Source organism: Saccopteryx bilineata, chromosome 1 (assembly GCF_036850765.1).
Source record: "Saccopteryx bilineata isolate mSacBil1 chromosome 1, mSacBil1_pri_phased_curated, whole genome shotgun sequence".
Classification (NCBI taxonomy): domain Eukaryota; kingdom Metazoa; phylum Chordata; class Mammalia; order Chiroptera; family Emballonuridae; genus Saccopteryx; species Saccopteryx bilineata.
Genome location: NC_089490.1, coordinates 160,339,365 through 160,352,107, shown reverse-complemented (window position 1 = coordinate 160,352,107; position 12,743 = coordinate 160,339,365). Strand labels below are relative to the sequence as shown.

The 12,743-nt window shown below is 42.0% G+C and overlaps 1 protein-coding gene and 1 non-coding gene across 3 annotated transcripts in view; both read left to right on the top strand.

Annotated features, from left to right (window-relative positions):
* Window positions 1-12,743, top strand: part of KIF13B (kinesin family member 13B) — a 244,088-nt gene that overhangs the window by 180,466 nt on the left and 50,879 nt on the right. For both annotated transcript variants that reach the window (XM_066278635.1, XM_066278644.1), the window contains 3 exons: window positions 3,682-3,834; window positions 4,592-4,669; window positions 5,916-5,969. In XM_066278635.1, the coding sequence (XP_066134732.1) occupies window positions 3,682-3,834; window positions 4,592-4,669; window positions 5,916-5,969 (285 nt within the window). The remainder of the gene's footprint in view (window positions 1-3,681; window positions 3,835-4,591; window positions 4,670-5,915; window positions 5,970-12,743) is intronic.
* TRNAS-AGA (transfer RNA serine (anticodon AGA)) lies at window positions 6,351-6,426 on the top strand. The gene has a single exon. It is a non-coding gene; the product is annotated as a tRNA-Ser (tRNA).

Genomic DNA, 12,743 nt, shown 5'->3' with positions numbered 1-12,743 from the left:
AAATAATGTCAAATAGTAACTTGTTTTTTCCTGGATCTTCAAATTGTTAGACTTAAACATAGTAAATATTGACTGTTAAACTATTTAATTTGGAAGCCTGCTGAACAAATGTTAAGTCTGTTTTCAGAGTTAGACTACCTGCAAAACTATGGGTCTATAATAGATAACTATTTGTATACTTATGTGTCTAACTAGAGACTTACTGTTTATTCTCTATATCTGAATGCTTTATATGTTCTTCTAGTTGTTTCAGATCTTAGCCCTGTGAATGCTTTGAATGCAGTTGGGAAACAACTATAGTGACAGCTATAGTGAGCCATCTTCATGTTTCCCTTTTCATTTTTCTGTCCCCACTCCTCCCACTTGTAGTTTTCTTACCCTCTTTAAAAGTGCTTTTATTCTTCAGGTCATATGGTTCTCAAAGGGAAGACTGTGGGGGGGAAGATGAACACTAGCCTCATGTGATCGGGCTACCTCTGAACAATGAGCTACAACTCTCAGTGGGCAGGTGTCATTGTCACATTACCAAGTCCTGATGGTAAAGACAAAGGAAAAGTGAGACTTAAAGCTTACAGTGTAAGAACTACACTTAGTTTATTTAAAACAGAACAAAACAAAGATCCCTTAAGGAGCTGGTAGGTTTCATCATGAAAAGCCCTGCAAGGTCCTTTTGTGTCCATATCACAGAAGCTATGAGGGCTGGGTGGCAGGAAGTGGTCATAGGCCAGAGGGAAACAAGAAACATCGTCACATTTTTTTTTCAAAGCTTAAGAATGCTTTCATTGCTAATGGAGATATAAATGATACAACCACTTTAGAAAATATATACCCACTCCATGACCCAGTAATTCCACTTCTAAGTCCTGACGCAAGAGAAATAAGAGCATATGTCCATAAAGACTCTCACAGGAAGCCTGACCAGGTGGTGGTGAGTGGTTAAAGCAGGGGTTTGGGAACCTATGGCTCACAAGCCAGATGTGGCTCTTTTGATGGCTGCATCTGGCTCGCAGACAAATCTTTAATAAAAAAAATACTAACGTTAAAAATATAAAACATTCTCATGTATTACAATCCATTCATTTCCTACCGCTCATGTTCATGGTTGCGGGTGGCTGGAGCCAATCAATCACAGCTGTCCTCCAGGACAACACCAAATTTTATTGGATAATGCATAATGTACACGGGTTGTTGTATGGCTCTCACAGAATTACATTTTAAAATATGTGGTGTTCATGGCTTTCTCAGCCAAAAAGGTTCCCGACCCCTGGGTTAGAGCATCAGACTGAGATGCAGAGGTCCCAGGTTCGAAACCCTGAGTTCACTAGCTTAAGCACAGGCTCATTTGGCTTGAGTGGGCTCACTAGCTAAAGTACAGGGTCACTGGCTTGAACGTGGGATCATAGACATGACCCCATCATCACTGATTTGAAGCCCAAGGTCACTGGCTTGAGCAAGGGGCCACTGGCTCTGCTGTAGCCCTCCAGTCAAAGCACATATGAGAAAGCATTCAATGAACAACTAAAGTGCTGCAGTGAAGAATTGATGCTTCTCATCTTTCTCCCTTTCTGTCTGTCCTTGTATGTTCCTCTCTGTCTCTTTGTCTCTGTCACACACACACAAATAGACTTGCACAGGAATATTCATAGCAGCTTAATTCAAAATAACCTGAAACTGGGAACAACTCAAACATCCATCAGCAGATGAATGGATAAATAAATTGTGGTATCGCCATACTGTGGAAGCTTACTCAGCCATACAGAGAAATAAACTCTATGAATGAATCTCAAAATTATGTTGAGTGAAAGAAGCTAGACACAAAAGAGTATGATTTTATTTATTTGAAATTCTAAAACAGGTGAAACTCTTAACATCTATGGTCAGTGAAATTGTGTTGCCTTGAGGAAAGCTAGGGATTGACTGAAGCCTATCAATGAACTTCCTGAGATAATGGGAATGTATTATCTCTTGATAGGTGTGTGGGTAACATGGAGATATACGTGTTTCTTAAAACTTAGGTTTCCCCTTTAGAAAATCAGGACAATGCCTGTTCCCTTCAAACCCCAAAAAGTATTCTGTGTTGAGTGGTAAAAAGAACCCATGCTCTGTCAGGAGTCGGGAGACTGAAGTTCTAGTCTGGCCTCGTCTGTTCATCATGTGACCTTCCTCTTTCCTCATCTGTAAAATGAAGGTGGTTTCTTCTTTTCAGGATTATTAAAGGGCTCGGATACATTACTATAGGAATCAAAAGTTTTCCATCTTCCAAATTCTTCCGTATTTGATCTGTTCTAATGCTTATTTAAATTAAAAAATATTTTTGAAGTTAGAATGTGTCTTATAGTTGATGACATTTTAAAATTAATTGGCAGAATTCTTTTTCTCCTTAGAGGTATAGAAAATGATGGGTTTTTTCCCCCTTAAAGTTGGTAGCATCTTAAGATGCAGTACAACAGCATGCAGATATATACTTTGTAGTTTTTGACATTATAACACATTCACAAGTAAATAAGGTATCTGATTTTCCCTGAGCAGAATAATTTGTTATGAACTAAGTTTGCTTGAAATAATTAAGTGCAGGCCCTGGCCGGTTGGCTCAGCGGTAGAGCGTCAGCCTGGTGTGTGGGGGACCCGGGTTCAATTCCCGGCCAGGGCACATAGGAGAAGTGCCCATTTGCTTCTCCACCCTCCCCCTCCTTCCTCTCTGTCTCTCTCTTCCCCTCCTGCAGCCAAGGCTCCATTGGAGCAAAGATGGCCCAGGCGCTGGGGATGGCTCCTTGGCCTCTGCCCCAGGCGCTAGAGTGGCTCTGGTCACCACAGAGCAACGCCCCGGAGGGGCAGAGCATTGCCCCCTGGTGGGCAGAGCATAGCCCCTGGTAGGCGTGCCGGGTGGATCCCGGTCGGGCGCATGCGGGAATCTGTCTGACTGTCTCTCCCCATTTCCAGCTTCAGAAAAAAAAAAAAAAAATTAAGTGCATTAATACAGTGCCTCCCTGACTGTGATTATCTCATTTGTACGCATGGCCCGCCCCTGTCAGAGCAGCAGGGCTGGGCTCTGCCAGAAAGCACAGTGAGAATTTGCCTAGATACTTCTTTCTTGGCTGGCTCTCCACTCTGGAGTTGAGGATCGAGGCCAGTGGTAGAGGCTGGTGCATCTAGAGTAAATAGCGTGTGATGGGCTGCCCAGTGAGAGAGCTGATATCCAGCCCTTCTTTCTGCCGCTATTTTCCGTACCATGTCTGCCTCCTACAAGGGTTGTTGGGATCCCACCCTTATCTAGCTGTCACCCCAGCTCCTCATTCTTCTCTCTTGCTCCTCATTCTGTGCTCCCAGAATGTGGTGGTGCTGGTTCCAGCTAGCCCACCAAATCCTTTCTCTAACCAGTAATGATTTTGTTTGCAATGGAAGTGACACAGAGAACGATTTTGTTGCAAATGTGCTGTTTCAGCTATGCTGCGTTTAACTAGCTTTTCAAGGCGACCTGACTGCCATTTATACCAAGATTTCTGTGGGAAATGGCATTTGGGGTTCCAGAACTGACTAAAATGAAACTTTGGAACACATTCCATTTGTTAGTTTAGTACTCTGCGTGTGTATGTGTATGTCTATGTGTATAAATCAAGAACCTTTTATAATGTTTTCTTCTGCAAAGTACTCACTTTTATTATAAAACTTTCTGTTCTCCAGGATGCCCAGGGAGCCGAGGAACGAGAAACATTAGCAAGAATGGCAGCTAATGTTGAAAACACGGCTTCTGCTGACTCAGAGGCTTACATTGAAAAATACCTGAGAAGTGTGCTGGCTGTGGAGAACCTTCTCACCTTAGATCGTCTTCGCCAGGTCAGCCCCGGAGCTGGTGGCCATGTGCCAGCCAGCCTGATGCTACGTCTGACTTTCCACAATTCACTGTATCGTTACACGTAAACTTTTGAAGCATCTGCTTAAGTGGAGCATATTAATTTAGCTGAACCTTGCCGGGTTAATCTTTGAAGATACAAAAGCTACATTTGGAAAGTTGCTTTTCCAGGACACTAAATGGTAGCTAGTTGTCTTAAGGTAATGGGAAATAATATTTAACTCTTGCTGGCTAAAGAATTATCTTTAAAATGTCTTATACTGGGCGATAATGTTGCTGCAGAAATTGCAGTAATGAGGCACAGTGGGCCCTGGACATGCTTGCTGCAGCCTTAGCGTGGTGTCGGGAAGGAACACTAGAAATGCCAGCAGTCAGCCCCGTCCGCGGAGAAACCCTAAATCTCATTTCACCTGGCAGTATTGAGACCTTTTTTAAAAACCAAACATACTAATGAAAAATTAAAGTGAATGATCTAATTTTCACAATCTTTCTCCTGGGACTGACTTCTCAGCTTCAGGGGGCCATCAGGAGATGAAGAAGAGAATGATCTAGGTAGCCTGTCAACTGTGTAACTGAGTATTCCACGGTGATTGTAATTGGGTCATTTGTCATATAAAGTTAGAGCCATTATTTACAGAACTGGAATGTATATGTCCAGGTGGTAGCCCCTAGCTTGCTTTTGATAGTATTGCTTTGGAGGTATGTCTCTAATATGGTTTTCATCTGTTTTCTGACCGGCAGGAAGTTGCAGTGAGGGAGCAATTGACAGGAAAAGGGAAGCTGAGTCGGCGGAGCATTAGCTCTCCCAACGTGAACAGAGTGAGTACACGGAGTCCCCCCTCTGCCCTGCTTGCGATCTCCTGCTCCTCTCACATCTCCTTGATAGCTCTTCACCATCCTTTAAATCTCATCTTGGTTATCATTTCCTTATCTGAACTGATTGAGTGCCTGTTCTCTTTCCTGCAGCATCTGTGCATACCTCTGTCCCTGTCCTTACTATTGTTAGGAGCAAGTACCCATTTATGTACCTCTTTCGTGTTTCTTGTTTATACGTACAGTGCCTAGCACAGTTGATTGTGTGTTCAGTGAGTGAGTGCTGAACTAAAACAAAACCAGCCAGATGCCTAGGGCAAGCCATTTGAATTTTCTGGGTTTAACTTAATTATTTTTAAAAGGAGGAGTCTGGGCTAGGTTTACAAACTCAATTGCTTACAAGCCAACCAGGGTAGTATAAATGAGCAAAATAAGTTAGGTTTGTTTTATAACAGTATCTTAAGTTCTTGCATTTTAAGACAAAATGTATAATTTATATGCATATTAAGCATGTAAATAATTCTTCACAAAACAGTATGCTTGTGGCCTTGTGATTTATCTCTTCGTTTCATACTTCGATAAAGATATCAATGTGATAAACATATCTTTGTCTGAACTTTGCACCAAGAAAAAGCACAGTGTTAACATTGTGCTAAAGAGCAGCTGGCCCTTAGCTTTAGCATTTGAGAGACAGTGGTGATAGGTGGCCCCAGAGTGACTGACATCTCTAATGCTCTCACACTAAAAGATTGGGGACATTCTCAAAGACTAAGTAATCCCACTTTAATTCAACATTAATATCTTCTCATTGCTTCAGAAAATGGTATATTACAGTGTACTGATATATGCAGAGATTTGGTATTTAGAATCCTATGGTTTAAAATAAGTAGTTTGTTTTTATATATTTGCTATGAATACCCCAAAAAAAGGATATGATAAGATAACCAGTAACCCAGTGTCTTTCAAATGGAAGGGGATAAATGAAGGAAATACCTCTTATTTGAGCCCAGTTGTTTGTTGCCTCAGTATAAACTGGATAGCTGATCCCATACAAACCTCCCATCTTTAAATTGTTGATAAACAATTCAATTTAAAAATTGTACCAAAGCCCACTAGTCTTATTTGCAACTTTGGTCTTGACAGCCTTTTTACTACTTTCCAACTTGAACATTCTGTTGATTTGGTTTTTAGTCTTGTGTTTCCAGGACTTTTACACGTAAAGGACTAATCCCCCTCCTTAATTTCTCTTCAGTTATCTGGCAGCCGACAAGATCTCATTCCATCCTACAGTCTGGGCAGCAACAAGGTGAGGGTTTGTAACTATGTTCTGCCAGTTTTAGATCTACTTCCCACTCCGCTTTCCTCCTCTCAGTACACACTACTAGTTTTGCAGTCCAGAATTCATCTTGCTATTCTATACATATGAAGGGTATTGGAATGTGTTTGAGTTCATTTATTTTTATCAGATAGTTAGACTACTATTTAACAGACCTTCCTGTTAATCTTTAGAGGTAAAAACCAAATTTGTTACTAAGTTCATATTTCTGTTTAAAATACTCTTCCTGTTAGTGTCAGAAATGGAACTTCCAAGTCAGATTTTTAATAGTAAAATATTGATTAATGATTGAAAATGTATGAGAAATAAGAATATTATACCTAAAGTTAGTATTATTTGTTTAAAGAAAGAGCCCTGGCCGGTTGGCTCAACGGTAGAGCGTCGGCCTAGAGTGCGGAGGACCCAGGTTCGATTCCCGGCCAGGGCACACAGGAGAAGTGCCCATTTGCTTCTCCACCCCTCCGCCGCGCTTTCCCTCTCTGTCTCTCTCTTCCCCTCCCGCAGCCAAGGCTCCATTGGAGCAAAGATGGCCCGGGCGCTGGGGATGGCTCCTTGGCCTCTGCCCCAGGCGCTAGAGTGGCTCTGGTCGCAACATGGCGACGCCCAGGATGGGCAGAGCATCGCCCCCTGGTGGGCAGAGCGTCGCCCCTGGTGGGCGTGCCCGGTGGATCCCGGTTGGGCGCATGCAGGAGTCTGTTTGACTGTCTCTCCCTGTTTCCAGCTTCAGAAAAATGAAAAAAAAAAAAAAAGAAAGAAAAATAAGGGAAAAGAAATTTTGTTAGCTGGAATTTATTTACTTGTTCATATAGCTTGCCACAATTTAACAGAGTTTTAAGCATAGATAATATCATTATTATTTACTTAAAAGATTCTCTTGAATTGTCATAATTAGATGTTACATTACAGTTTTGTGTCTAATATTTTTTGAGGACCCTGGTTAGGTGCTGGTGCTTTCAAATGTGAGTACCGTGCTCTGTACTGACATCTTAATGCTTGGAGGTTACAGGTGAACAGAGTTACATAAAATAGTCTGATATTAGGCAGTTGTTTCAGAGTAATTTTGGTGTGGGTTGGACTAGGGGTATAGATAAAATAAGATTGGCTATCTAATGATAATTATTACAGCCCAGTGGAATTCATTATAGTACTCCTATTATTATTGTTAATTATCCTACATTCTAGTTTAGTGTATGTTTTAAATTTTCCTTATAACATCTGTTTATTGTACTGTTTTTTTAAATCTTTTTTTAAAATTGGATTCATTGGGGTGATATTGGTCAACAAAATTATACAGGTTTCAGGTGCACAAGTCCACCACACATCTTTCTTATAACAATTTAAGAATAGTGCTATAGGCCCTGGCCAGTTGGCTCAGTGGTAGAGCGTCGGCCTGGCGTGCAGGGGTCCCGGGTTCTATTCCCGGCCAGGGCACACAGGAGAAGCGCCCATCTGCTTCTCCACCCCTCCCCCTCTCCTTCCTCTCTGTCTCCCTCTTCCCCTCCCGCAGCCGAGGCTCCATTGGAGCAAAGATGGCCTGGGCGCTGGGGATGGCTCCTTGGCCTCTGCCCCAGGCGCTAGAGTGGCTCTGGTCGTGACATAGCGACGCCCCAGAAGGGCAGAGCATCGCCCCCTAGTGGGCAGAGCGTCGCCCCTGGTGGGCGTGCTGGGTGGATCCTGGTCAGGCGCATGCGGGAGTCTGTCTGACTGTCTCTCCCTGTTTCCAGCTTCAGAAAAATGCAAAAAAAAAAAAAAAAAAGAATAGTGCTATAAAATTGATTTTAAAATTATTTATTTTTAATATCTAGGTTATTAGTAATTTACCTTAAAAATACATACATATGTATACATATATATACAAATACCTATATATATGTGCATGTATATATATGTATATGTATGTATATATATACACATACATACATACACACACACATATTTATGTGTATATATCCTGTTACTTCGGGCAAACTACTAGTAACCTGGATCTTAGCAACGAGCTACATCAGTGTTTATAGACAAATTGCTCTTCGGCTCGTCAGTTTACTGACCATCTACCATGTCTCTGAAAGTGTGCTCAGGTTCAGTGCTCCTTCATGTTGGCCCCATGATAGGTTTGTTTAGCTCTTGATAAGCATAGGTTACCTGAACTTGCGATTACCTGAACAAAGCAGAGTTTTTGGAAAATTAATATTTTTAAATGTAAATAATAAAATATATTTTTTAATAAATAAAATATTTTAAGAGAAACATACTTACAAGAAAAAATGACTTTCTGTGTTTTTTGGGGGGGGGCTGGGGACTACGTCTAACCCAAACCCTCATTGTAAGTTTCTGGAAAATAGTGGCCAAAATTTCTTCAGCTTTTATATTTCCCTTTAGTTTTCTATGTTTAAACGGAGGAAGTAATAGTATATCCTTGAAAGAAAATCATTGTGCTTCTTCTACATCAAATAAGTAGAATAAAGGAACTGACAGAAATATGACTGAGTAGAGCAGCAGCCCGAGGAGGAGCAGGCACTGTTGCATGCATTGTGCAGGGTTGAGAGAGGCCACAGGGAGGTGTACCACCTGCGAGCGTCACGCTGGAGAGGCAGTGAGCCCCCCACCCCAGGCAGGAGGGAGTTGACGTAGCAGCATGCACAGAGCATGGAGGGACAAGAAAGCTTGTCATGCTGATGACAGTGTGTGCAGTGAGAGTAGGGCGCATCGTGGGCGGAGCCCAGAGAAGAGGGGCCTTCTTGCAGAACTTCCAACAGAAGTGCCAGGGAACATCGGGGAATTGGGGACCCACTGCAACAATAAGGCAGTAACATGCTTAAGTTTGAATTGAAAGGGTTTATTTTTTTTAACAGTTCACTTAAACCCCACTTGTGTTCCTGATTATGATCTGTAAAATTACATTAGAATAATGTATATAACACAAATGTTTGCAGTTATCGATGCAAAAGTACAAAAAAAATTTAATTGGCTGTAGAGAGATAGGGTAAGGGAGACGATTCAGCGGTGGGACGGGGAGAAGATTGACAGTATATTAAGGAGATAGAATCTGCAGAACCCTTTGGGCCTGAAGGATGAAGTTGAGCAAAGGAGGAGACTGGGGTGACATCTGAGTTTCTGGGTGACAGTATGTAGCTGTGAGCTGCAAGAGGTGTTCTTGGGGAAGAACATGATTTCGTTCAATTTTTTTTATTTTTTATTTTATTCATTTTTAGAGAGGAGAGAGAGACAGAGAGGGAGAGGAGAGAGAGACAGAGAGGGAGAGAGAAGGGGGGAGGAGCTTGAAGCATCAACTCCCATATGTGCCTTGATCAGGCAAGCCCAGGGTTTCGAACCGACGACCTCAGCATTTCCAGGTCGACGCTTTATCCACTGTGCCACCACAGGTCAGGCGATTTCGTTCAATTTTTGACATTAAGGTATCTAGGCCGTTTCAAGCGTCTGGAAGCCTGGGGTGAAGATAGATTCGAGAGGCCAGAGCATAGATGAAGTAGTGGAAGGGATTGCATCACAAAGGTGAAGCTACATGGACATGGTGATAACGCTTAGGGCAAGTGCAGGAGCAGCACTGGCCAGAGCAGCTGGAAGGAGTCCTCAGACAGGAAGAAGGCCTGCGAGGGAGAGTGGCTGGGACATGGTGGGAGAAGGACCCCTTCCGGGGTCTTTAGAGACATAAAATGAGGACTAAAAGACTACTTTGGATGTGACAATTAAGAATTTATTAGAGCCTGACCAGGTGGTGGTGCAGTGGATAGGGAGTCAGACTGGGATGCTGAGGACCCAGGTTTGAGACTCCGAGGTTGCCAGCTTGAGTGCGGGCTCATCTGGTTTGAGCAAAAAAACTCACCAGCTTGGACCCAAGGTCCCTGGCTCAAGCGAGTGGTTTACTCGGTCTGCTGAAGGCCCACGGTCAAGGCGCATGTGGGAAGGCAATCAATGAACAACTAAGGTGTCGCAATGCGCAATGAGAAACTGATGATTGATGCTTCTCATCTCTCTGTTCCTGTGTCTTCCCTGTCTATCGCTCTCTCTGACTCTCTCTCTGTCTCTGTAAAAATAAATAAATAAATACATACATACATAAAAAAAGAATTTATTAGAGACCTTTCCCAGGGCAATTTCTGTGAAGGACTGGGAAGAAGTTAGCTGGATGTGTCATTTAAAGGAGTAAATATAACTTTACACATTTTTGCTACTCTACCAGGACCTTCCCCTTTGAGTCATCTTGGTTGCTTGGGATGCCTGGATAACTTAGCGAAGATGAGGAAGTCTGAGTTCCTTCCTCTCAGGTTTCCTGGTGTCATCGTGCTGTTGCAGTAATAGGACATGGAGGTCTCCACTCTAGTGCAATGTATACTTTACGTTGTCACACACTTCACAAAAGTTAAATACCCATTTCTCCCCAGTTTGCAGTCTTCCACAAAATTCGGCCTCTCTCACCCCTTCCTAACTATGGCTGTCCTCACCCTCTGACAAACACTGGAAGTGTCATCAGGAAAGCCAAAGGTGCCAGTGTGCCATTACTGACTTTGTTCCCAGTTCAGCCATGGAACTGTCCCTTTGTCTTTCTTTGAACTCTTGGCACCCATGAGCCCTGAAAGGGTATCAGGTGTAACTGGGCTTCAGTCAACATCTTGTTCCTGTCCTGTGGGCGTTACCTGACTTCTCACTTGTTTTTAAAGATTAACAGGTTAAATGAAAGCTCACATATCAAAATTAGAGACCTTTTGCTTTACTCTAGGGGACAGATAGAGGAAAATTGTTCTGAGATTGTTATGGATGGGCCTATTCAATGAATAAGGCAATTCATGGGAGAGAGGATTATAGCAGTGATGCTAGGAGTGAAAGGAAAAGGAAGCAGCGAAGTTCTGATTTCAGGCTCACGTCACTGGGGAGTGCAGAGCGGCTCCCCCATTTTCAGATGAGAGGCCCCTCAGTATTATCATCCAAAGCAGAGCATCTTAAAATATTTTTAGGGAAAATGAATATTCTTAAAATTTTATATTCTTACTAGTGAGAAAAGAGCCCCTGCTGCCTCGCCCACCATTAGCAGCAAGGAACAGAGTTCTCCCAGTGGCCTTTTAAATGGAACAATGAAAAACATCTTCAAGTATAGCATTGCCTTGAATTCAAAGTTTAATATGAATGCTATCCACAATAGAGTTCATCATAGTTGGGTAGTGTTTAAGCTAATTGACATACAAATTATCTAAACCCTTTTAAATCCCTTTACACGGCAGCGTGCTTATATACACGTGACACAACCACACGAGGGTGTTCACTGTGACATTGTTTTTAATGGCAGAGAGTTAGAAACAAACTAAATGTCTGTTGGTTCGGTCTGGTTAAACTGTATTTAGTCTGCACCAGGTTGTGCACACACATGCACAGATAAGTAAATAGGGTGCTGTGTAGCTGCAAAATTAAGTAGGAACTCCTCCTCTAGGTATTAGTATGGAAGTTTGGTATATAAACTTAGTATATCACCAGGATATACTAAGTGATTAAATAGTGCAGGACATAGTATGATGCCATTTGTATAATTAAGGCGAGGACAAGAAGGAATTGCGTGGGGCTGTTTATAGATTATCTTAAAGGTACATAAGAAACCATATGAGGGTAGATGAGATACTAATACCATTCCTCATTGGCCCGGCAAGAGAGTGGGCACATGTCGGGGACTGAGCAGGCGACTTCTCACTGCACATGTGCCTTTTTATATTACTGGGTTTTGGATCATGTGAGCAAATTACCTCTGTAAAAATTAAATAAATTAAAATGTAAAAATTTCATTCTCTACCTGTAAAGTTGCTAGAAGTTTTTGTTTCTTGTGTGTAGTAGTTTGAGAGAGCCTCCAGTTGGTTTTTCCATAACAATTTGTGCACAAAATGCTCAAGGAAAGATTATTGAAGAAATTGTTCTGGAAAATCTCAAATACTCATGTTGTTTTTTCTTTTTCTTTTGGGGTCTTCTTGTACTCTTCAGTTTTCAGAGCTCCAGGGAGAGGTAATGAATCCATTAGGTTTTCCTAATGAGTGGGATACACTGCTATCCTACTATTTTGCTTTTACCTTGGGATTAAGAATGTATTTTTAAATGTAGTTTCTCTAGAATGAATAAATTGACACTGCATAAAGTTTTTGGCTCTTACCCTTTTATAAAAATAACTTTGGTTGTCAGTATGGATGATTCTTCTCAAATGTTCCTTGGTCTGGGTCTATGACTGTAAAAAGTATCTGTCAAAAGAGAACAGGAGTTAAGGCATCTTACTGAATGTAGAAGGCTCTGGAATGGGTGGAGTTGGAGTTAATTTGTCTTAAGCAAATAGTACAAGTAGATATATGAGCATGCGTAAGATGTTCTTTCCCTAAGCGTGGGATGGGGAGAGGAGTGGAAATGTGAGACGTGCTCTGCGCGCCTTTCCCACCACAGAACTCGGCTCAGCCGGGCCATCCTGGTTTCTTTGCATGGAAGTGTTTAATGTTCAAGAGAGCTGAGTCAGAAATATAATTTTAACCTGGAATTAATGATGCTTAAAATGCTAGAAAACTTGTTTTGAAATCATTGAAAATTGGATTACATTAGTTACGCCTACCTCGCCAACTTGATGCCCTTTTCCTGGGTTTTTTGTTTATATTGATCTATGTGTTTGTCCCTCTGATCTTGATTACGGATCTGAATTATACAGTAGGAACCTGAAGTGCTGTCTTCCCATGTGATACAGAGCGTTCGGGTTGGCTGAAGTAA